The sequence below is a fragment of the Oncorhynchus mykiss genome, chromosome 3 (assembly GCF_057628025.1).
Source record: "Oncorhynchus mykiss isolate SJ-2025 chromosome 3, ASM5762802v1, whole genome shotgun sequence".
NCBI classification, from domain to species: Eukaryota; Metazoa; Chordata; class Actinopteri; order Salmoniformes; family Salmonidae; genus Oncorhynchus; species Oncorhynchus mykiss.
The window spans coordinates 32,362,501-32,386,870 of record NC_143024.1 but is presented as its reverse complement, the minus strand read 5'-3'; the positions used below and the strand labels follow the sequence as shown (position 1 = coordinate 32,386,870).

The 24,370-nt window shown below is 46.4% G+C and overlaps 1 protein-coding gene across 1 annotated transcript in view; it reads right to left on the bottom strand.

Moving 5' to 3' along the window:
* itga8 (integrin subunit alpha 8) overlaps positions 1 to 24,370 on the bottom strand; it is a 71,037-nt gene that overhangs the window by 41,959 nt on the left and 4,708 nt on the right. Inside the window, exons 5-13 of the mRNA XM_036971671.2 lie at positions 22,152 to 22,213; positions 19,828 to 19,873; positions 17,866 to 17,991; positions 17,699 to 17,743; positions 17,131 to 17,174; positions 16,037 to 16,093; positions 15,863 to 15,915; positions 7,707 to 7,912; positions 528 to 725 (exon numbers count right to left, since the gene is read on the bottom strand). Of these exons, the coding sequence (XP_036827566.2) occupies positions 528 to 725; positions 7,707 to 7,912; positions 15,863 to 15,915; positions 16,037 to 16,093; positions 17,131 to 17,174; positions 17,699 to 17,743; positions 17,866 to 17,991; positions 19,828 to 19,873; positions 22,152 to 22,213 (837 nt within the window). The remainder of the gene's footprint in view (positions 1 to 527; positions 726 to 7,706; positions 7,913 to 15,862; positions 15,916 to 16,036; positions 16,094 to 17,130; positions 17,175 to 17,698; positions 17,744 to 17,865; positions 17,992 to 19,827; positions 19,874 to 22,151; positions 22,214 to 24,370) is intronic.

The window sequence follows — 24,370 nt, the reverse complement described above, 5'->3', positions numbered from 1 at the left end:
TGACCAAATACTTATTTTCCACCATAATTTGCAAATAAATTCATTAAAAATCCTACAATGTGATTTTCTGGAGAAAAAAAATATTCTCATTTTGTCTGTCATAGTTGAAGTGTACCTATGATGAAAATTACAGGCCTCTCTCATCTTTTTAAGTGGGAGAACTTGCACAATTGGTGGCTGACTAAATACTTTTTTGCCCCACTGTATCTCCCTCATATCTATTTTTCCACAAAACATGAAAACACCATTTTCACATACGTTGATGTTGGGGTGGTGCTGGAGATGATAAATATGAAGTTGAAACATTTTGACATTTCCTTAAGATGTTTTAGCGCACAGAGAACAGACTAATTGCGTGCCCCCCCCCCTCTCTTCCTGGGACAGGACAAGAAGTCATCAGAGAATCGTCGTGGCAACAGCTCTGTAACCCGACTACCCCTCCTGAGTAACGACTTCACCAGAAGAAGGGAGGAGAGAAGTGAAACGGAAAAAAGAGGAGAAAATAAGTAAGGTGCATGGGAGTGTACCAGGGTAATGGTTGTTGTCCAGGTCTCTGTCCCCCCTCAGTGTGAAGCCGTAGCCGGAGAGGCCACTACTGGAGTCCCAGGCTCCATAGAGCTCCTGGCTGAGGGTTAGGCCGCGGGCCGTCAGGTCTCTCTGGCCATTGTAGATCAACACCAGGCCACTCCGGTCCTCCCCTCCAAACGGACAACCCACTGCCACGTCTATGAGACAGAGAGAGAGAGAGAGGGGGGTGGGGGTATGACGGTAGGAAACACAGATAGAAACACAAAACCAACTCCAGTATGAGTTATAAGGCTGGTACAGTGATAAGTGATACAGCAGACCAGCAGGAGAGAGGGATGAGAGAAAAAGAACAAGAGAGAGGGATGGGAGGGATGGTTTAGACATCAAGTGAAAGCCCCTGAGGGAGAGGTAAAGAGACTACCTAGGACTACCCCTCTCGCTTTCCATTTCCTTCTCTCTCTCTCCAAATGTATATGTCAAACATGTAGAACTGTCTAAAAGGCAAAGGCAGGAGATTCCTGTGACAATAAGCAGCCAATGGCTACCCTTCACCAGCGATTACCAGGTGTTAACCCCACCCTACTGTCCCACCCCACACACACACTCACACAGCACAACTCCCCACCTGCATCCTGCCTGCTGAAAAATGGAGCTGAAAACTACAAACAGTGTTGTCATGGTTACACTGCTCTGTGATGATGAGGGAGGTAATCAGAGACATATATATACACACACACACACACATACACACACACACTGTAACGAGTGCGCTGAGAGTCGGGAAGCAAGTTCAGGGAGTGAGTGTTTTAATAAATAAAACAATGAAAACGAAACACAAACAACGCACCGACATGAAAACAGAGTCAATAACACCCGAGGAAAGAACCAAGGGGAGTGACAGATATAGGGAAAATAATCAAGCAGGTGATGGAGTCCAGGTGAGTGTCGAGAGGTGCAGGGGCGTGAGACGATGGTGACAAGTGTGCGGGATAATCAGCAGCCTGATGACCTAGAGGCCAGAGAGGGAGTATACGTGACACACACACACACACACACACACACACAGAGCCGCCACCACTGTATGATAATGAGGGAGAACATCACAGCGTCTCAGACTCTAGTCTCCATTGTGGCTCAGACAGCTGGAGTATCTGGCTCCATTCAAGCTCCATTCTGGCTCCACTAGCACTGCAGTTTCCTGAGGCTAATATATTCTCTACTGATCTGTCTTGTGTGTGATCACCTCCACATTCCCAGTCTAACCCAGCTGATGCATCAACCTAAGAACAAAAGCCTCTGAGTTCACTCAATGCATGTGTGTGTGTCTGTCTGTGTGCAGACTTATCAAATCCAACTTTATTTGTCACATGTGCCAGCCTCACAGTGAAATGCTTACTTTACAAGCCCTTAACCAACTGTGCGGTTCAAAAATACTTACCAAATAAACAAAAGTAAAAAATTATAAAAAGTAACGCAATAACATAACAATAACGAGGCTATATACAGGGGGTGCCGGTACCAAGTCTGTGTGCGGAGGTACAGGTTAGTTGAGGTAATTTGTACATGTAGGTAGTGGTGAACTGACAATGCATAGATGATAAACAGCGAGTAGCAGCAGTGTACAAAACAAATGGGGAGGTCAATGTAAATAGTCAGGATGGTCGTGTGATTAGTTGTTCAGCAGTCTTATGGCTTGGGGGTGGAAGCTGTTAAGGAACCCTTTGGTCCTAGACTTGGCACTTCGGTACCGCTTGCAGTGCTGTAGCGAAGAAAACAGGTTATGACTTGGGTGACTGGAATCTCTGACAATTTTATGGGCTTTCTTCTGACACCGCCTATTATATACAGTTGAAGTCAGAATTTCACATACGCTTAGGTTGGAGTCATTAAAACTCGTTTTTCAACCACTCCACAAATTTCTTGTTAACAAACTGTAGTTTTGGCAAGTCGTTTAGGACATTGTCATGTTATTTTATCTTTGTTTTAGTATGGTCAGGGAGTGAGTTGGGTGGGCAGTCTATGTTTGTTTTTCCATGTTGGTTTTTGAGTTCGGCCTAGTATGGTTCTCAATCAGAGGCAGCTGTCAATTGTTGCACCTTATTGGGAATCATACTTAGGTAGCTTGGGTTTCAGTTGTGGGTGTTTGTCTTCCGTGTCAGTGTTTGTCGCCACACGGGACTGTTTCGTTCATTTCAGGTTTATTGTTTTGTATTTCGTAGTGTTCAGTTTATGTTTTAAAATAAACATTATGGACACTTACCACGCTGCGTTTTGGTCCTCCGATCCTTCTCGCTTCTCCTCCTCAGAAGATGAGGACGAGATCCCTTACAGAACCACCCACCAAAAAAGGACCAAGCAGCGTGGTATCGGGCAGCAGCAATCTCAGGACTCCTGGACATGGGTGGTCGTTTTGGACGGCAAGGGTTGCTACACATGGGAGAAGATCCTGGCTGGATGGGATCGCCTCCCATGGGAACAGGTGGAGACAGCCAGGAGAGCGGAGACAGCAGGTAATGGGAGCCAGCGCTTCGAGGGAACATGGCTGGCAAGGAAGCCTGAGAGGCAGCCCCAAAAATGTATTGGGGGGGGGCACACGGGGAGTGTGGCTAAGTCAGGTAAGAGACCTGAGCCAACTCCCCGTGCTTACCGGAGAGCGAGAGGGACCGGGCAGGCACCGTGTTATGCCGTGAGGCGCACGGTGTCCCCGGTGCATGTGCATTTCAGCGCCTCATATCAGCCGGGTTAGAGTGGGCATCGAGCCAGGTACCATAAAGCCGGCTCAGCACATCTGGTCTCCAGTGCGTCTCCTCTGGCCGGTGTACATGGCACCAGCCTTACGCATGGTGTCCCCGGTTCGCCAGCACAGCCCAGTGAGGGCTATTCCACCTCGCCGCACTGGCCTGGCTACAGGGAGCATTCAACCAGGTAAAGTTGGGCAGGCTTGGTGCTCAAGAGCTCCAGTGCGCCTTCACAGTCCGGTCTATCCGGAGCCACCTCCACGCACCAGCCCTCCGGTGGCAGCCCCCCGCACCAGGCTGTCTCTCCGTCTTCTTCCTACAGGTGCTCCCGCCTGTCCAGTGCTGCCAGAGCCTTCATCCTGCCCAGCGCTGCCAGAGTCTCCCATCTGTCCTGAGCTGCCAGAGTCTCCCGTCTGTCCTGAGCTGCCAGAGTCTCCCGTCTGTCCTGAGCTGCCAGAGTCTCCTGTCTGTCCCGTGCTGCCAGAGCCGCCAGTCTGTCCTGAGCTGCCAGAGCCACCAGTCTGTCCTGAACTGCCAGAGCCACCAGTCTGTCCTGAGTCGTCAGTCGGCCAGGAGCTGCCAGATCCGTCAGTCAGCCAGGAGCTGCCAGAACTGTCAGTCAGCCAGGAGCTGCCAGAGCCGTCAGTCAGCCAGGACCTGCCAGAACCATCAGTCAGCCAGGAGCTGCCAGAGCCGTCAGTGAGCCAGGAGATGCCAGAGCCGTCAGTCAGCCAGGAGCTGCCAGAGCTGCCTGTCACGCCGGCGATGCCAGAATCGCCCTTCACTCAGGAGCTGCCGGAGTCTCCTGCCTGTCCAGCGCTGCCAGAGTCTCCCGTCCATTCGGGACCCGTGGCGAGGGTCCCCAGTCCGAGGTCGGCAGCGAGGGTCGCCGCTCTTAAGAGGCCACGGAGGCGAATAGAGAGGCGAAGAAGGACTATGGTGGAGTGGGGTCCACGTCCCGCGCAAGAGCGGCCACCGCGGACAGACACCCACCCAGACCATCACCTATATGTTTAGGTTTTGCAGCCGGAGTCCGCACCTTTGGGGGGTGTACTGTCACGTTCTGACCATAGTTCTGTTATTTTATCTTTGTTTTAGTATGGTCAGGGCGTGAGTTGGATGGGCAGTCTATGTTTGTTTTTCTATGTTGGTTTTTGAGTTCGGCCTAGTATGGTTCTCAATCAGAGGCAGCTGTCAATTGTTGTCCCTGATTGAGGATCATACTTAGGTAGCCTGGGTTTCAGTTTTGGGTTGTGGGTGTTTGTCTTCCGTGTCAGTGTTTGTCGCCACACGGGACTGTTTCGTTCATTTCACGTTTATTGTTTTGTATTTCGTAGTGTTCAGTTATTTTTAAATAAACATTATGGACACTTACCACGCTGCGTTTTGGTCCTCCGATCCTTCTCGCTTCTCCTCCTCAGAAGAGGAGGACGAGATCCCTTACAGACATCTACTGTGTGTATGACACAAGTAATTTTTCCAACAATTGTTTACAGACAGATTATTTAATTATAATTCACTGTATCACAATTCCAGTGCGTCAGAAGTTTACATACACTAAGTTGACTGTGCCTTTAAACAGCTTGGAAAATACCAGAAAATTATGTCATGTCTTTAGAAGCTTCTGATAGGCTAATTGACATAATTTCAGTCAATTGAAGGTGTACCTGTGGATGTATTTCAAGGCCTACCTTCAAACTCAGTGCCTTATTGCTTGACATCGTGGGAAAATCAAAAAAAATCAGACAAGACCTCAGAAAAAAAAATGTAGACCTCCAAAAGTCTGGTTCATCCTTGGGAGCAATTTCCAAACGCCTGTTCATCTGTTCATCTGCACAAACAATAGTACGCAAGTATAAATACCATGGGACCGCGCAGCCGTCATACCACTCAGGAAGGAGACGCGTTCTGTCTCCTAGAGATGAACGTACTTTGGTGTGAAAAGTGCAAATCAATCCCAGAACAACAGCAAAGGACCTTGTGAAGATGCTGGAGGAAACAGGTACAAAAGTACCTATATCCACTGTACTATATCGACATAACCTGAAAGGCTGCTCAGCAAGGAAGAAGTCACTGCTCCAAAACCGCCATAAAAAAGACAGACTTCGGTTTGCAACTGCACATGGGGACAAAGTTCGTACTTTTTGGATAAATGTCCTCTGGTCTGATGAAACAAAAATAGAACTGTTTGGCCATAATGACCATTGTTATGTTCGGAGGAAAACGGGGGAGGCTTGAAAGCCAAAGAACACCATCCCAACCGTGAAGCACGGGGGTGGAGCATCATGTTGTGGAGGTGCTTTGCTGCAGGAGGGCCTGTGCACTTCACAAAATAGATGGCATCATGAGGAAGGAACATTATGTGGATATATTGAAGCAACATCTCAAGACATCAGTCAGGAAGTTAAAGCTTGTTTGCAAATGGGTCTTCCAAATGGACAATGACCCCAAGCATACTTCCAAAGTTGTGGCAAAATGGCTTAAAGACAACAAAGTCAAGGTATTGGAGTGGCCATCACAAAGCCCTGACCTCAATCCTATAGACAATGTGTGGGCAGAACTGAAAAAGCATGTGCGAGCAAGGAGGACTACAATCCTGACTCAGTTACACCAGCTCTGTCAGGAGGAATGGGCCAAATAAATAATTCTCTCTACTATTATTCTGACATTTCACATTCTTAAAATAAAGTGGTGATCCTAACTGACCTAAGACAGGGCATTTTTACTTGGATTAAATGTCAGGAATTGTGATAAACTGAGTTTAAATGTATTTGGCTAAGGTGTATGTAAACTTCCGACTTCAACTGTAGGTCCTGGATGGCAGGAAGCTTGGCCCCAGTGATGTACTGGGCTGTACGCACTACCCTCTGTAGCGCCTTACGGTCAGATGCCAAGCAGTTGTCATACCAGCAGGTGATGCAACCGGTCAGGATGCTCTCGATGGTGCAGCTGTAGAACTTTTTGAGGATCTGGGGACCCATGCCAAATATTTTCAGTCTCCGGAGGGGGAAAAGGTTTTGTCATGCCCTCTGCATGACTGTCTTGGGGTGTTTGGACCATGATAGTTTGTTGGTGATGTGGACACCAAGGAACTTGAAACTCTTGACCCACTCCACTACAGTCCCGTCAATGTTAATGGGGGCCTCTTCTGCCCGCTTTTTCCTATAGTCCACAATCAGCTCCTTTGTCTTGCTCACATTGAGGGAGAAGTTGTTGTCTTATACGTGCATTTGAGTGACTGATTGTTATGCCTCAACACTGATTGTCACGTTCTGACTATTTCCTTTGTTTTGTCATTATTTAGTATGGTCAGGCGTGAGTTGGGGTGGGCAGTCTATGTTTGTTTTTCTATGATTTGGGTATTTCTATGTTTCGGCCTAGTATGGTTCTCAATCAGAGGCAGGTGTCATTAGTTGTCTCTGATTGGGAATCATACTTAGGTAGCCTGGGTTTCACTGTGTGTTTGTGGGTGATTGTTCCTGTCTCTGTGTTTGCACCAGATAGGGCTGTTTTGGTTTTTTGACTTTTCTTGTTTTGTTAGTTTATTCATGTATAGTGTCTATATTAAAAAAACATGAATAACCACCACGCTGCGTTTTGGTCCGCCTCTCCTTCACCTCAAGAAAACCGTTACACTGATAGACATTGATTCAGATTTATTGATTTAGTTCTGATGATGATGATGATGTGGAGGGAGAGTGGCTCTAAAACATTCATAAAAACATAAACACATACATAAATAACTACGTAGGATTGTCATCATATGTTCCACAGAGAAATATTCATTGGTCCCAGTTCAAGACCACATGCCTGAGGCTCTGAAAAGCATTTGTTATGATCCGTTCTCCCCTCAGCTGCCTCCACTGATGTGTGTGTGTGTTAATAAAACAAACACAACGTGAGGCAGAAACTTCCAGATGACCCTATCTTAGCGGACATCTGGAGATTAAAAATAACTCTCTCTCTCTCTCTCTCTGACATACACACGCGCACACACCATAACCCTGCTCATAATTACGGGAAGAGGGGGAAGAACTTCACAAGGAAACACTCTAACACCGCACTTCATGATTGGCTGAAGACCCTTCAGTTTCCCCCATCGGAGCATCTGATAGGATATCCGCTCTCCAAGACCAAAGAGCCAGAGATGAAGAGGGATTTTTTTCGAATTATTTAATTAACTAGGCAAGTCAGTTAAGAACAAATTATTATTTACAATGACGGCCTAGGAACAGTACCTTGTTAAGGGGCAGAACGACAGATTTTTACCTTGTCAGCTCTAGGATTTGATCTAGCAACATTTCGGTTACTGGCCCAACGCTCAAACCACTAGGCTACCTGCCTCCCCATATAAAAATATCTGCCTACCAATACACTGGGAGTGGACATTGAACGGGAAGAAAGAGGGGAAATACACACACACACACACACACAGCTTACCATTGTATCCGTCCTGGTTGAGGTCTCCTAGCGGGGCGATGGCAGTGCCAAAGCGTCCAAAGGTGTGTGTTCCCGTCAGAAGAAGGGGCTCGGAGAAGGTGAGCGGGGAGTGCTGGAGGTACAGGTAGACACGGCCCACCTCCTTGGGCTTACTCTCCCTCTCTCTCTCCATGTAGAGAGGGGCTCCTACCAGTACATCATCATACCTGGGGGAAAGATACACAGCTTTAGAATAGACACACACACACACACGTAGATGAGTGTGTTATACAGACATGTCAGAAAGGATGTGGTCTGGCTCCAGAAATAGAGTTCAGTCATCATAATCAGAGAACAAGCTACAGCTGGAACACATACTAACAATCCTCTCTCAATTCAATCTAGGACCCGCTTGCTTAGGGGACTCTTCTCCAGGTTCATCTCTCTGTAGGTGATGGCTTTGTTATGGAAGGTTTGGGAATCTTGGTTGTAGAATTGAATAATTGAATAATGGATTTTGATGATTAGAGGGTATTGGCCTAATTCTTCTCTGCATGCATTATTTGGTGTTTTACATTGTACACGGATTATGTTTTTGCAGAATTCTGCATGCAGTCTCAATTTGGTGTTTGTCCCATTTTGTGAATTCTTGGTTGGTGAGCGGACCCAAGACCTCAGAACCATAAAGGGCAATGGGTTCTATAACCGATTCAAGTTTTTTTAGCCAGATCCTAATTGGTATGTCAAATTTTATGTTCATTTTGATGGCCCTTCTTGAAGTTACCTGTGGCGCTGATGTTTAGGCCAAGGTACAGTATGTATAGTTTGTGTGCTCTATGGCAACGGTGTCTAGATGGAATTTATTTTTGTGGTCCTGGTGACTGGACCTTTTTTGGAACACCATTATTTTGGTCTTACTGAGATTTATTGTCATTGCCCAGGTCTGGCAGAATCTGTGCAGAAGATCTAGGTGTTGCTGTAGGCCCTCCTTGGTTGGTGACAGAAGCACCAGATCATCAGCAAACAGTAGACATTTGACTTCAGATTCTAGTAGGGTGAGGCCGGGTGCTGCAGACGTTTCTAGTGCCTGCGCCAATTCGTTGATATATATATTGAAGAGGGTGGGGTTTAAGCTGCATCCCTGTCTCACCCCATGGCTATTTTAACCTCACACTTGTTGTTTGTGTACATGGATTTTATAATGTTATATGTTTTTCCCCCAACACCACTTTCCATAAATTTGTATAGCGGACCTGTCATCGATTGGATGCAGAGTTATAGCGGAGTCAGGCGCAGGACACAGGTATTGAGTAACATAACGGAGTTTACTGAAAATATCAAGCAAAATCCCAAATAGGAACATACAAAAACAATAGCACATGACACAACCACTAACGACATAAACAATCACGGACAGAACAGGAATGTATGCCAGAGGGTTAAATAAGGAACCTGATATGTAATTGAAACCAGGTGTGTATGTAATACAGACAAAACAAAACAAAACTGAAACATGGATCGATGGTGACTAGAAAGCCGGTGACGTCGACCACCGAACACCACCCGAACAAGGAGAAGGGCCGACTTCGGCGGAAGTCGTGACAGAAGCTGGAATTATGGGAGTGGGATCCGTGGACCGCTCCTCTGTATCATACAGCCGGGACAGTGCGTCTGCCTTAACGTTCTGGGAACCTGGTTTGTAGGAAAGGGTGAAAACAAAACGGGTAAAGAACATGGCCCACCTTGCCTGGCGAGGGTTCAGTCTCCTCGCTGCTCGAATGTACTCCAGATTGCGGTGGTCAGTCCAAATGAGAAAAGGGTGTCTAGCCCCCACAAGCCAATGTCTCCATGCTTTCAGAGCCTTGACCACAGCCAACAACTCCCGGTCCCCCACATCATAGTTTCGCTCCGCCGGGCTGAGCTTCTTCGAAAAGAATGCACATGGGCGTAGCTTTAGTGTCGTACCCGAGCGCTGAGACAGCACAGCCCCTATCCCTGCCTCGGACGCGTCCACCTCCACTATGAACACTAAGGAGGGATCGGGATGAGCCAACACGGGAGCCGAGGTAAACAGAGCCTTCAGGTGACCAAAAGCCCTGTCCGCCCCAGCTGCCCACTGCAGTCGCACCGGTCCCCCCTTCAGCAGTGAGGTAATGGGAGCCGCTACCTGACCAAAACCCCGGATAAATCTCCGGTAGTAGTTGGCAAACCCTAAAAACCGCTGCACCTCCTTTACCGTGGTTGGAGACGGCCAATTATGCATGGCTGAAATGCGGTCATTCTCCATCTCTACCCCTGACGCTGAAAAGCTGTACCATAGGAAGGAGACGGACTGTTGGAAGAACAGACATTTCTCAGCCTTGACGTACAGGTCATGTTCCAACAGTCTAGCGTGTAGCGGAGTATATTAGAATGTCATCTATATACACCACTACACCCTGCCCGTGCAGGTCCCTGAAAATCTCATCTACAAAGGATTGGAAGGCTGATGGAGCATTCATTAACCCGTACGGCATGACGAGGTACTCATAATGCCCAGAAGTGGTGCTAAATGCTGTCCTCCACTCATCTCCCGCCCGGATACGCACCAGGTTGTAAGCGCTCCTGAGGTCCAATTTTGTGAAGAAGCGCGCCCCGTGTAGTGACTCGGTCATACTGGCTATGAGCGGTAGCGGGTAACTGTATTTTACCGTGATCTTATTTAAACCTCGATAATCAATACACGGGTGCAAACTTCTATCCTTCTTCTTCACAAAGAATAAACTGGAGGAGACAGGGGAGATGGAAGGCTGAATGTATCCCTGTCACAGAGATTCGGTGACATATGTCTCCATAGCTACCGTCTCCTCCTTTGATAGAGGATACACGAGACTCCTGGGAAGTGCAGCTTCTACCAAGAGGTCTATGGCACAATCCCCCTGTCGATGGGGTGGTAATTGAGTTGCCTTCTTTTTACAGAAGGTGAGTGCCAAATCGGCATATTCGGGGGGGAATGTGCATGGTGGAAACCTGTTTTGGACTTTCCACCATTGCGGCACCCAAGGAAACACCTACACACCTCCCTGAACACTGACAGGACCATCCCTTGAGAGCCCTCTGTTGCCACAAAATAATAAGATCATGAGAGGCCAACCAAGGAAGACCCAATACAACAGGAAACGCAGGAGAGTCGATCAGGAAGAGACTAATTCTCACCTCGTGCAGTACCTGAGGAGGAGAGTCGATCAGGAAGAGACTAATTCTCTCCTCGTCCAGCTGCACCTGAATCTACTAGCGCCTTATGCTGGGAATGTGGGGAGAAATTCTATAGCTAACCACATGTGTGCAACAGGGGGCTCTGGGTGAGTTGTGTGCCTACTCACCTGGGATGACCCACCAGTGCTCCGCCTGCTACCTCGACCTCCTGGAGAACCACCCCAGCCCCGACCAGCAGTGTGCCCTCTGCGGCCACAGTTGGTGCAGGGAATGCTCCCCCCTCCGGTCCCCCTCATAGCAGCCCCTCCTAACTCCATCGGTGTGGGATCCAAGGTGCTGGGAAATGGAACGGGCGGACCCCGATCCAGACGTCCGCGGGAGGCCAACAGGTTATTCAGCCGGATAGACAAGTCCACCAGCTGGTCCAGGTTGAGAGTAGTGTCCCTGCAGGCTAGCTCCTTGCGAACGTCCTCTCGTAAACTACACCTGTAGTGGTCGATCAGGGCCTGCTCACTCCATCCCGCACCAGCTGCCAGAGTTCGGAAGTCCAGTGCGAACTCTTGAGCGCTCCTCATCTCCTGTCTCAGATGAAACAGTATCTCTCCAACGCCATCTGGGGAAGGGAAGGTCCGACTCTGGATGACTACGAGGACTTCTCCCGCCGCTTCCGGGTAGTTTTTGATCATCCACCTGAAGGGAGAGCGGCGGGAGAAGTCCTCGTAGTCATCCAGAGTCGGACCTTCCCTTCCCCAGATGGCGTTGGCCCACTCCAGGGCCAACGGAGGTGAAGAAGTAGGATTGACAGGAAAGCCTCCTCTCTCCCATCTGTCCATTGTTTGCAGCACGCGATCCATGGCTGTAAACTGAAACATGGATTGATGGTGACTAGAAAGCCGGTGACGTCAACCGCCGGACGGTCGACTTCGGCGGAAGTCGTGACAGGACCCTCATGCCAAATTGAGTCAAAGGCTTTTTTGAACTCAACAAAGCATGAGAAGACGTTGCCGTTGTTTTGGTTTGTTTGTTTGTCATTTAGGATGTGCAGTGTGAATACGTGATCTGTCGTATGATAATTTGGTAAAAAGCCAATTGACATTTGCTCAGTACATTGAGGAAATGTACCAGTCTGCTGTTAATGAAAATGCAGAGGATTTTCCCAAGGTTGCTGTTGACTTATGTCCCACGGTAGTTATTGGGGTCAAATTAGTCTCCACTTTTGTGGATTGAGGTGATCAGTCCTTGGTTCCAAATATTGGGGAAGATGCCAGAGCTAAGGATGATGTTAAAGAGTTTTAGTATAGCCAATTGGAATTTGTTGTCTGTATATTTGATCATTTCATTGAGGATATCATCAACACCACAGGCCTTTTTGGGTTGGAGGGTTTTTATTTTGTCCTGTAGTTCATTCAAGGTAATTGGAGAATCCAGCGGGTTCTGGTAGTCTTTAATAGTTTATTCTAAGATTTGTATTTGATCATGTATATGTTTTTGCTCTTTATTCTTTGTTATACAGCCAAAACGATTGGAGAAGTGGTTTACCCATACATCTCCATTTTGGATAGATAATTCTTCGTGTTGTTGTTTGTTTAGTGTTTTCCAATTTTCCCAGAAGTGGTTAGAGTCTATGGATTCTTCAATTACATTGCGCTGATTTCTGACGTGCTGTTCCTTCTTTTTCTGTAGTGTATTTCTGTATCGTTTTAGTGATTCACCATAGTGAAGGCGTAGACTCAGGTTTTCCGGGTCTCTATGTTTTTGCTTGGATAAGTTTCTCAATTTCTTTCTTAGAGTTTTGCATTCTTCATCAAACCATTTGTCATTGTTGTTCATTTTCTTCTGTATTCTATTTGAGATTTTTAGATTTGATAGGAAAGCTGAGAGGTCAAATATACTGTTAAGATTTTCTACTGCCAAGTTTACAGCTACACTATTACAGTGGAACGTTTCGTCCAGGAAGTTGTCTAAAAAGGATTGAATTTGTTGTTGCCTAATTGTTTTTTGGTAGGTTTCCAAACTACATTCCTTCCATCTATAGCATTTCTTAATATTACTCAGTTCCTTTGGCTTTGATGCCTCATAATTGAGTATTGCTCTGTTCAAGTAGAATGTAATTTTGCTGTGGTCTGATAGGGGTGTCAGTGGGCTGACTGTGAACACTTTGGGTTGAGGTCAGTGGTAAAATAGTCTACAGTACTACTGCCAAGAGATGAGCTATAGGTGTACCTACCATAGGAGTCCCCTCGAAGCCTACCATTGCCTATGTACATACCCAGCGTGCGACAGAGCTGCAGGAGTTGTGACCCGTTTTTGTTGGTTATGTTGTCATAGTTGTGCCTAGGGGGGCATATGGGGGAGGGAATGCTGTCACATCCAGGCAGGTGTTTGTCCCCCTGTGTGCTGAGGGTTTCAGGTTCTTGTCTGGTTCTGGCATTTAGGTCGCCACAGACTAGTATATAGAAATGATTGATTTCCCCCTCCAGGATGGAGAAGCTGTCTTCATTAAAGTATGGGGATATAGGTAGCACACAGGAGGACATTTTTATCTGTTAAGATCATTTCCTTTTGAATTTATAGCCAAATGTAAAATGTTCCTGTTTTGATTAATTTAATGGAGTGAGTTAGGTCTGCTCTATATCAAATTAGCATACCCCCTGAGTCCCTTCCCTGTTTCACACCTGGTAGTTTGATGGATGGGACTACCAGCTCTCTGTAACCTAGAGGGCAACCAGTGGGTTCGTCTCCTCTATACCAGGTTTCTTGTAGGATGACAATGTCTGTATTTCCGATTTCTTTGATGAAGTCCAGGTTCCTGCTCTTTAGGCCAAGTCAGATGACCTCAGGCCTTGGATATTAGAGGATGAGATAGTGAAGGCTTTGTGTTCCATAGTGTCCAATGTTGTTGGTCGTGTGGTTTGGCCTCAGGCCAGTAAGTGTGAGCAGATCCTGCTGAGAATCTGGTACATGCCATTGGCTTGGGCTAGTGTAAGAGTGGGGGTTGGGCTTGTTTGCCTGCTCACGGTCTGGGCGTATGTCTGACTTCCACATTGAGGCCCTTTTTTGGGGGTGGGGTACATGGGGTGGGCAGGAGGGGGATAGGTCTGATCTGAGGGGGCCTAAATGGGGTGTAGGCATGGTTGACTTGGGGGGGTGTTGATTGGTTGGGGTGGGGGTGTGGATGTGGCTGGTGGTGTTGTGGTCTGGATGTATGTCCTCTCAGCGTGGGTCCTCTATGTGAAGTGTTGGGGCTGCGTTTGAGAGCAATGTCCTTTTAGGGTCCTGGCGGAAATGGGCATTGCTGCCTTGTATAGGTGGTCCTGGTCATAGAGGCTGTTCAAGTCCAGGATGGAGTGGTGGGCAAGGAAAACCTTTGGTTTTGAGGCACAGTCACGGGAAATACTTGCGTTTACCCGCTGTATGGGGGGATGCTCAGAAGGGGTGAGATCCATTGGGCTTGGGGTTCTTAATTTGTATGTTCTGCTGTGATGTTGACGCTATGGTCAGGGTCTGGTGTGGACTGTTCTGCTGTGGTGTCGAGACTTTTGTCGGAAGCTGAGGTGGGCTGTTCTGCTGGCTTCTCTGCAGGGGTGGCCACCTCTCTAGTGGGTTGTTCTCTGTCACACGCCATCCCCCTCATCCTCTCCTCCAGCAGTCTGATCCTCTCCTCTAGTGTTCTGTTCTTCTCCTGCTCTTGCTTTTTATATCGTTGAAGTTGTCTCACCACAGTCCAGAGTGAAGATATGTCTCTCTCCACCTTCAGGGTCTGGTTACGTTAAGGGGGTGTTGTTGTGCTGGACTGTTGTCTGGGTCTGTGCTGACTGGAGTGTAATCACCTGCTGACCCAGCTCCACCTGCCTTACCTCCAGCTGGGTAAATTGATCCTTCTTTTCAATGAGGGGGTAGTACTCGGTGCTGGGAGGTTGACTTTCCACTTGGGGTTGCTCGTCTGTAGGGTTATATAAAGAAGAGGTCTGGTCTGACCCGCTCGGGGTGGGGGTATTATTCTCAAGGGAGAGCTTGTCCAGCTGGGCAAATTCTTTGATTAGGTGAAAGTCCAGCTGAAACTCTTTGGGGTTGCCCTGTACCAATACTGTTCCAGACTTATAGAGATTTATATTACCTGACTCAGAGTCCTCGTTGTCTAGTATCCTGAGTTTCCACCCCTCGTTAACTCCCCCCCCTCTTAACAGAGGGGTAGTGTGCTAATATAGCAATGTGCCATGCCAGGGGATGGTTTGTGTGGAAGATGAGGTTGCTGATGTTCCCATTATTATAATAGTCAGCAAAAAGTGTCTCTTGATTTTCCATTACCTCTGAACAGCAGGAGGCAGCTTCTAAGGCCTCTCCATTTGGTTGGAGTAGACTGCGACTATCCTGCCATTTTTGGGCTAAAGGTCTTTGACACCTCTCACTTGACACGTCAGTGCTAATTAGTGTTGTATCAAGCTTGGCAGCCTTAATTTAGCATTCAGCCCTTATAAAGTAATGTAACGTATTTTTCTTCTTGGATTTTGGAAATAAAATATAGCTTCAGACTAAACATTACTCACTCAGTTCCAGGTTGGATGGTGTTTTCAGGTTTCTGTTGTTTTCCAGAGCATTTGCTGTATAGCCAAAATCAGGTTGTGGGTTTTGAGTTTTGATTTGGAGTGAAGGTTATGTTGTAGAGGGTAGAATCCTGTATATGTTCCTGACAAGAAAATCCAAGTTTATCTAACTCTAAATCTATCTTTCTTCTTCAAAGAACATGCTGAAAAATGTTCTCCCTCCCTCCCTCTCTCCATTCTTGGCTCAGACTAAACAATTCTTTCACTACAAGAACCATGAAGATGTGTAGGGACAGGAAGAGAGGGAAAGAGTGACAAAGGTGCCGATAGACAAAGAGAGACAAAAGAGTCAAGAGAGACAGAAAAAAGTAAAACCCCTTAAATTGAAAATGTGAGAGAGAGATGAAAGATAGAGCGATAGAAAGATAGATAACTCACCCGTCTCCATTGAGGTCAGTAACAGCCACAGAATAGCCAAAGTAGGAAGCCATCTGACAAAACATTTCACAACATGACTCTACAGTCAGTGATGTACAGTGGTGCTATAAAGTAGTTGGGTAAAAGATTAATAGTCGTGTGTGTACGTGTGTGAGGTTACTGTGTGTTGCTGACCTGCTCTCCTGTGAAGTTCATGATGAATGTCAGATTAGTGGAGTTAATCACAGCTACCTGAAACAGAACACAAGAGTCACACACCTGATACAGGTACACACATGCATCATGCAAACGCATACACAGGATGTAATGAGCTGAAATAGAAACTCTTTCTTTCCCTCTGCCTGGTCCCCCTTCCCCCTATCTCCCTCCTTCACCCCCCATTGTCCCCACTGCCTCACCCCTCCCCCTCCTCTGTTCCATACCCTCCATTTCCATAACCCCAGTTGTGGGGGAGACAGGGGGGCTAAGAATTCCTTCAAAAGACCTACAATAACAACCACATGGAGACAGCCAGGGGCTACACATTCACACACTCAACCACACACATGTGCATGCACTCACAAAGTTAGAGAGACAAACACATACACAAAACACCAACAAATATAGAGAAACAGACAGGCAGACAGGCAGAGAAACGAACAGATGGACAGACATACACACAGACAGTTAGACTGTCGATCGGAATGACAGACAGAGGGGCAGACAGAAGGAAAGACACGTGCAGACACTTAACTCCCTGGCCCCTCCCTCCTCCTCTCTCTCAGGGGTGTCAGGCTGGTTGTCTCGCCAGGTCTGAGAGGCCTAACGTGGGCTGACAGCTACTCTAGTCTCATCAGGCCAAACAGGCCTAACCCTGACGCCGACTGACCACAAATGTGAGGGCTACCGGCCCCAGAGCCTGTTGACACAACCACACAGGCTTGTCTGCTCTGAATACATCTCTATCTAGATTTCAGTGTGTGTTAGAGGTGAGGGGGTCGTGTGTGTGTCAGGGAAAGGGGTCAGGCTGGGTCAGCTCTTATGGAGCGGAAGTCGTGTGTCATTAAGGAGACAAATGTCTTGGTGTGAGTTAGGACTGTGTTGTGGTCAGAGTGGGGGGATTTGTTGTTGCTAAGCGATATAAACTAGGAATGGAATTCTATTTTGGAAACATTTCCTCTCTGGACACGCAGGAATTGTATAATTCCATACTTACATATACTGTGTGTGTGTGTGCTGCTATGCATGTTTACATGCGTGTGTATGTGTGTGTGTGATTCTGTACTCACATATCCAAAGTTCTGTGCCCCTCTCGGAACCCCAGCTATCAGCTCTGGAAAGGAGAGAGGAACAAACATTATATAACACTGCCTGCCTGCTCTTCTGTCTGCCTGTCTGGATGCCTGCCTTTCAGTGTGTCTCTGTCTCTAGGCCACCCTGACTGAAGACACTAAAAGCTGACAACAGATTGACTGATGATGGAAGGGAAAGAGAAAGATAGAGAGAGACAGAGAGTGGTTTTGATCTGAGTACCTCCCCCAAACCCTGTTCCCGGTATAGACCAGACCACAAACCCAGCCCAGCAAGATCCAGCTTTAAGGAATTCAAAGATGAGAACACAACCAGCCTACAACCACAATACAACCCTTGTATAAAATCATTATACAACCATGTGTCAACCCTTAGTGCCATGTTTTAATTAAGAAGATGATGTAGGAGGCAGAAAATATGGTTTTGTAGCAAGTTACTTTTCTTGTTTAGTTTGCAGTGTAGTTACTAGTTACTTACTGTCCATCGGACTAGCCTCTGAAACACTGCAAGCACCAAACACACAGGGATGAAAGTGTTGTCTTTTACCTTGCTCTGAGTCTCCTGTGAATTCCCCCACTGCCACAGAGTAACCTGTAGACAAGAGAGATATTAGTTAGTGAGTGCTCGTGTGTGTGTGTGTGTGTGTGTGTGTGTGTGTGTGTGTGTGTGTGTGTGTGTTTGTGTGTGTAGATGAAACTGTGTGTGTGTGTTACCTAGGTAGCTGTCGTCATGGGTATCAGCTGCAGCGTGGGTCTGTTTCTCTCCATGGACTCTCCTGAGCACGGCTTTCAGAGAGTAACCATTCAATATCTCTGCTACGCCTGCAGTCATCACCTGACCTGGAGAGAGAGAGGTCAGAAACACACAATGGTCAGCAACGGACAGGCCAACCCCAGACCCAATGGGGAGCAATAACTTCTGCACTGTCATTCTGTCACACAAACATGCACGCCCCTACACACACTTTCCTGCCCTTTGTTTTGAAACTCACAGGTATGAGGAGCTCTTCCCTGAGGAACACTGAAACACCCCGTTACCAGGAGTTAGAATGAAACACACACACTGTGTTGCATATTAGTCACTGTCTAAAAGAGAGCTTATGCTCTCTATTTCTCTGCTATTGTAGCAAATGCCATGCTGTGGAGGGGGAGGTCAGACAAACATAGGCCTACTGCTTTATCTTCAGCTGCCCTCAACCTCACATCAATCCTCCTTAATGTGGTGGGTACTGACAGAGAGAAATTGCCCCTGTCTCAGACTCCCACTTTCCCTAACTCCCTTCACAGACATGGACGCTAACCCTAATTATAGATGCATACCTACAAAGACACTAACCCAAATCACAGACACACAAACACAGACCTTCTACTCAGACAAGACAGACCATCTTCACAGACCATAACCATAACCACAGACACAGAAACAGAGCCTCTCCAGACACACACACACCATAATAACAGACACCCACTCCACAGACAGCTCCTAATCACAGAGACAGACCCCTAACCCTCTGCAGACTTCCTCATTACTGATAGTATAAGAGGTTCCTTCAGATCCTCTGATAATAAGCTGTATAAAAGGCTTCCCATAATAACTCAGCATAAACACCTGTGATAATAGCTGTATATTAGAGACCATAAACTCTCTGCTCTGAGAGCTTTTATAAACATCTAGAGGAAGTGTTTAAACACCAGGAAGCTGAGCCAAGCTGAGGGCAATTTCATGCCCACACACACACACACACACACACACACACACACACACACACACACACACACACACACACACACACACACACACACACACACACACACACACACACACACACACACACACACACACACACACACACACACACCAGGGGCATAGAGAGATCATAAACCACCTTCAACAAAGGATTAATACAACATAATATTAATTCATAAAAAGACTCACTGACTATCCATCTCTCTCTTACCCACTTCTGTCTATCTCTCAATTTTAAAGGCATATGGCAGACAGAGTAGGCAGTTCTTGTTGTAAAAGCACGTTCATATCCTCTTTCATTTTTAAATGAATTAAGTGACTGGAGCGATAGGGCACAGAGGTTAACATGATGGGAATGACCATGATCAAAGGAGGAGAGTTTACTACTCTGTATTAGTAACTGTCTCTCATTCACACACATAAATGCAGACTTGCATGCACACTCATTGTCACACACACACAGCTGTGTGCTAATTTCCATTCAATGAAGATAAGCAAGGAGACATCACACACATCCACCCACACACCTTCAAATGTCAAGGTCCACTGTCAGACTGAAGCAGGTGTCTGCTCTCCAACTCACACACCCATTACCATGGAGAGTGGGAGTTCCTCCACACCCCATTACCCTCTGATCAGCTCATTACAACTGAGCCTAGACTCACTCAAACACTTCCTGTCAGAGAGAGAGGAGGGAGGGTCTCTCACTCTACCTTGTCCTACTCTGGCTTCTCCTGGGATCAAACTGCACATCAGGAATGAGAGAAATTAACTGGAGCAGTGCTTCATCAAATACTATGTGAATCCAGGTCTGGTGCTGGAATGTTCCTTGATCGTGCTGCTAAACTCACCTCTTTCTCCCCCTCTCTTTGTCTCTCTGCCTTTTTGTTTGCAATTCTAGTGTTTCACATAGAGGGGGCTAATGTTACCTTGCCAGTAGAAGCTTCCAGGTCCGCCCACCACCAGTGTCCCCTCCTGAGGAAGAGAAAGTCAGGGTCAGTCTAGGGTTAGGACTAACTTCTTCAAGACTGGACAAAAGCTGAATTTACAGTGTATTCGGAAAATATTCAGACCCCTGGACTTTTTTCACATTTTGTTATGTTACAGCCTTATTCTAAAATGTATTAAATTGTTTTATTCCACCTCATCAATCTACACACAATACCCCATAATGACAAAGCAAAAACAGTTTTTTACATATTTTTGAAAACGTATAAAAAATTAATAAACAGAAATATTGCATTTACATAGGTATTCAGACCCTTTACTCAGTACTTTGTTGAAGCACCTTTGGTAGCAATTACAGACGTGAATCTTCTTGGGTATGACGCTACAAGCTTGGCACACCTGTATTTGTGCAGTTTCTCCCATTCTTCTCTGCAGATCCTTTCAAGCTCTGTCAGGTTGGATGGGGAACGTCGCTGCACAACTGTTTTCAGGTCTCTCTAGAGATGTCGGATCGGGTTCAAGTCTGGGCTCTGGCTGGGCCACTCAAGGACATTCAGAGACTTGTCCCGATGCCACTCCTGCATTGTCTTGGCTGTGTGCTTGGGGTTGTTGTCCTGTTGGAAGGTGAACCTTCGCCCCAGTCTGAGGTCCTGAGCGCTCTGGAGCAGGTTTTCATCAAGGATCTCTCTGTACTTTACTTTGCATCTTTCCCTCAATCCTGACAGATCTCCCAGTCCCTGCCGCTGAAAAACATCCCCACCACCCTGCTTTATCGTAGGGATGGTGCCAGGTTTCCTCCAGATGTGACGCTTAGCATTTAGGCCAAGATGTTAAATCCTGGTTTCATCAGTCCAGACAATCTAGATCCGCATGGTCTGAGAGTCCTTTAGGTGCCTTTTGGCAAACTCCAAGCTGACTGTCAGGTTCCTTTTACTGAGGATTGGCTTCTGTCTGGCCACTCTACCATAAAGGCCTGATTGGTGGAGTGCTGCAGAGATGTTTGTTCTTCTGGAAGGTTCTCCCATCTCCACAGGGAAACTCTGGAGCTCTGTCAGAGTGACCATCGGGTTCTTGGTCACCTCCCTGACCAAGGCCCTTCTCCCCAGATTGCTCAGTTTGGCCGGTTGGCCAAGTCTAGGAGGAGTCTTGGTGGTTCCAAACTTCTCCCATTTAAGAATGAGGCCACTGTGTCGATGGAGATCTTCAATGCTGCAGAAATATTTTGGTACCCTGCCCCAGTTCTGTGCCTCCTGTCTTGGAGCTCTACGGACAATTCCTTCAACTTCATGGCTTGGTTTTTGCTCTGACATGCACTGTCAACAGGTGTTTGCCTTTCCAAATCATGTCCAATATATTGAATTTACCACAGGTGGCCTCCAATCAAGTTGTAGAAACATATCAAGGATGATCAGGATGGAATGGAGCTCAATTTCGAGCCTCACACATTTCTGTATTTTTTTTATTCTGAAAACCTGTTTTCACTATGTCATTATGGGGTACTGTGTGTAGATTGATGAGGATTTAAAAAACAGATTTTTTTTAGAATAAGGCTGTAACGTAATAAAATGTGGAAAAGGGTCTGAATACTTTCCGAATGCAGTGTATATACATCTGGGTCGGGACGAGAGCCCCCGATCGTGACCCCACAGGATCATATAAGCGACGATACTTCATCTGCCTGTGTTAAACAAAATTCAATGCACTTTAAAGGCCCAGTGCAGTCAGAAACATGATTTTCCTGTGTTTTATATATATTTCCACATTATTCTAATGCCCTTTTAGTGTAAGAGCTGTTTGAAAAGACCACCTGAAATGCCAGCCTATTTTGTTGGGTTGTAGTTTTGGCCTTGACTGGTGTCATCACCAGGTAATAAATTAGTTAATAGACCAATAAGAAAGTCAGTTCCAAACCTCTCTGCAAATAACAGCTAATTTTCAGTTATCCCCTCCCCACTCACGGACAAAGTTTCATGCCTCCTAGCTCTCTCCCCTCTAACCCTTATTGTGTGTCTCTCTATTGTCTTGAGAGAGGACGGGTCAGATAAAGAGAAAGGGAGGATGAGGAGGAGGGAGGGTGTTATGACAAACATGTATTTTGTCATGACATGGACGGTGATAAGGATGTCATGACATGGACGGTGATGAGGATGTCATGACATGGACGGTGATGAGGATGTCATGTCATGGACGGTGATGAGGATGTCATGACATGGACGGTGATGAGGATGTCATGACATGGACGGTGATGAGGATGTCATGACATGGACGGTGATGAGGACGTCACGTGGGTAGTGATGGTTGTTACCTTGGTGAAGTCCACACTGAACCCGGCCTGGCAGAAACCCTGTCCCTCCGGGTCTGGATCATCTGACAAACACAATCACACACCATATCAGAACAACGTTTCAATCCTCCTATGATGAATTGTTATTAGTTGAAGTGTTCCACAAAGTCTGACCCTGGCCCTCCATGTAGCTCGAACTTTACCTCTCCACTATTCCATATGTCCAAACTCTATGTGGAAGAAATCGGAGTGCATGGTGTGTGTGTATATAAACCTGGCTGATAATGAATCATTCCCCGTGCTCCAGAGGCACCCCGAGGAGAGGTGAAATTAGTCGTAACCACGCACACACGCACGCACACACGCACGCACGCACGCACACACACTCACACACACACACACACACACACACACACACACACACACACACACACACACACACACACACACACACACATACTGACTGCTATGTGTGTAAGCTGGAGTGTGTAAGCTCAGAGGTCATAAATCCACATTAAAATCTAAACAAGGAGCTCCCAGAGAGAAAGGTTGAAACACACACACTGGGTTGGAAACATTACAGAGACTGAGTGTGTGTGTGTGCATACGTGTGTGTGTATATGTGTATGTGTGCGTGCGTGCGCGAATGCTAGTGTGCTAGGTTTGTACAGTAGCATTGTGCGTCCAACCCCCTTGGGACCATCACGTTGATCTCAATAAAAACTGTCCAGTAGAGTAGAATGTTTTATGTTTTTCTTTGTTTGATGTCGATGTTGTCAAATCTCACTGACAACATAAAACAAACCCTTAAATAACCTCCAGAATCACTAAAACACCAGATCTGTTTGTGTGTGTGTGTGTGTGTGTGTGTGTGTGTGTGTGTGTGTGTGTGTGTGTGTGTGTGTGTGTGTGTGTGTGTGTGTGTGTGTGTGTGTGCGTGCGTGCGTGTGTGTGTGTGTGAATGTGTAAATGTTTGTGTGTCAGGATGTTTTTGTTGAGAGTCAATGATTAGGTTGTACGGTATTCAGATTTTCATAATATCATACCTTCCTTCTCTCATACCGGGATTTACGGTATTACCGGCATAGCACACAAGGGGGGTCTACAAACACAAGAAAAGCCCACTGGGCCTCTATTACCAGAATGCTAATAAAGTTTGCACAAACTAATAGTGAAATTTACATAGCTAAATGCTAACGAGCGAAAACGACCAAAAACTAATTGCAGACAGGCAAATACAGCTCATGAAGGTAAACAAGCATAGCTAGTACCTACCACATGTCATTTTCGGTGAGTGTGGACGTTTCCAAGCAAAAGTGAACAAGAGATGTTGTGCAAATGAACAAAGTTGTGATGCGTGGTTTTCTAAAAGAAGAGCAGCATGTGTAGATGGGAGATGAACGGGGGAGAAAAAAAATATTGGTAGATGCACAGGGAAAAAATGGCAGCAATACAGATAACTCATCCAGAGCTCTTTGACTTCTGGCAGAAAGCCCTTATTTAGCATGTGCGCTGCACAACAGAGACTCGCAGAGAGATATAGAAAGCTATGGTCTCACCAGCTCGCTTTCTCCCATTGTGCTATTTACAAACAAACACGTGACTAGCTCAACTGTTCTGGGGAACTACTGTGAGCTTCATCTAAAATATTGTGGCAGGTTAAAATGAAGAACGCAATCTGCTTTATCTCCTAAGGTATTGCACAAGTTGACTGCAGGTAATAACTTCAAAAGTAGCTAGAAATATTCAAATGAATTGAAAAACTTTTGTTTTGACAGTATTGAAAAACCATCCAGTGGCTTTTTTCATATACCCCGCTATACGGTATATACGGTATACCGCCCAAGACTAGTTGTGTGTTCCAGTGGGTGTTTACAAATGGCCACCTGATAGTGACCTTAGCTTCTTATCCTGTTAATGGTTTTGACTGTAGCCTGTTAGTCTCCATCCCATAGACAGTATATCGGAGTACTGAGTATCTAGCCTCTGTTACTACAAGATGCTGTTGTCTTGCAATTTGTTGTGTGTGTATTAGGGCTGGAAATTGCCAGGGTTTCTCATGATTCTCACATATTCTATATGTTCTATACATATTGCAATTCGCTACTGCGATTTTATTGCAATTTTATGTTCGCTTTTATTGCAACTTGATTGCTCACTACTCTGCATGTCAGCTGCAGAGAGACAAGAGAGAGCATGAGAAAATGAGTTTTAATCAGCCATGGAAATAAAAATGCTGA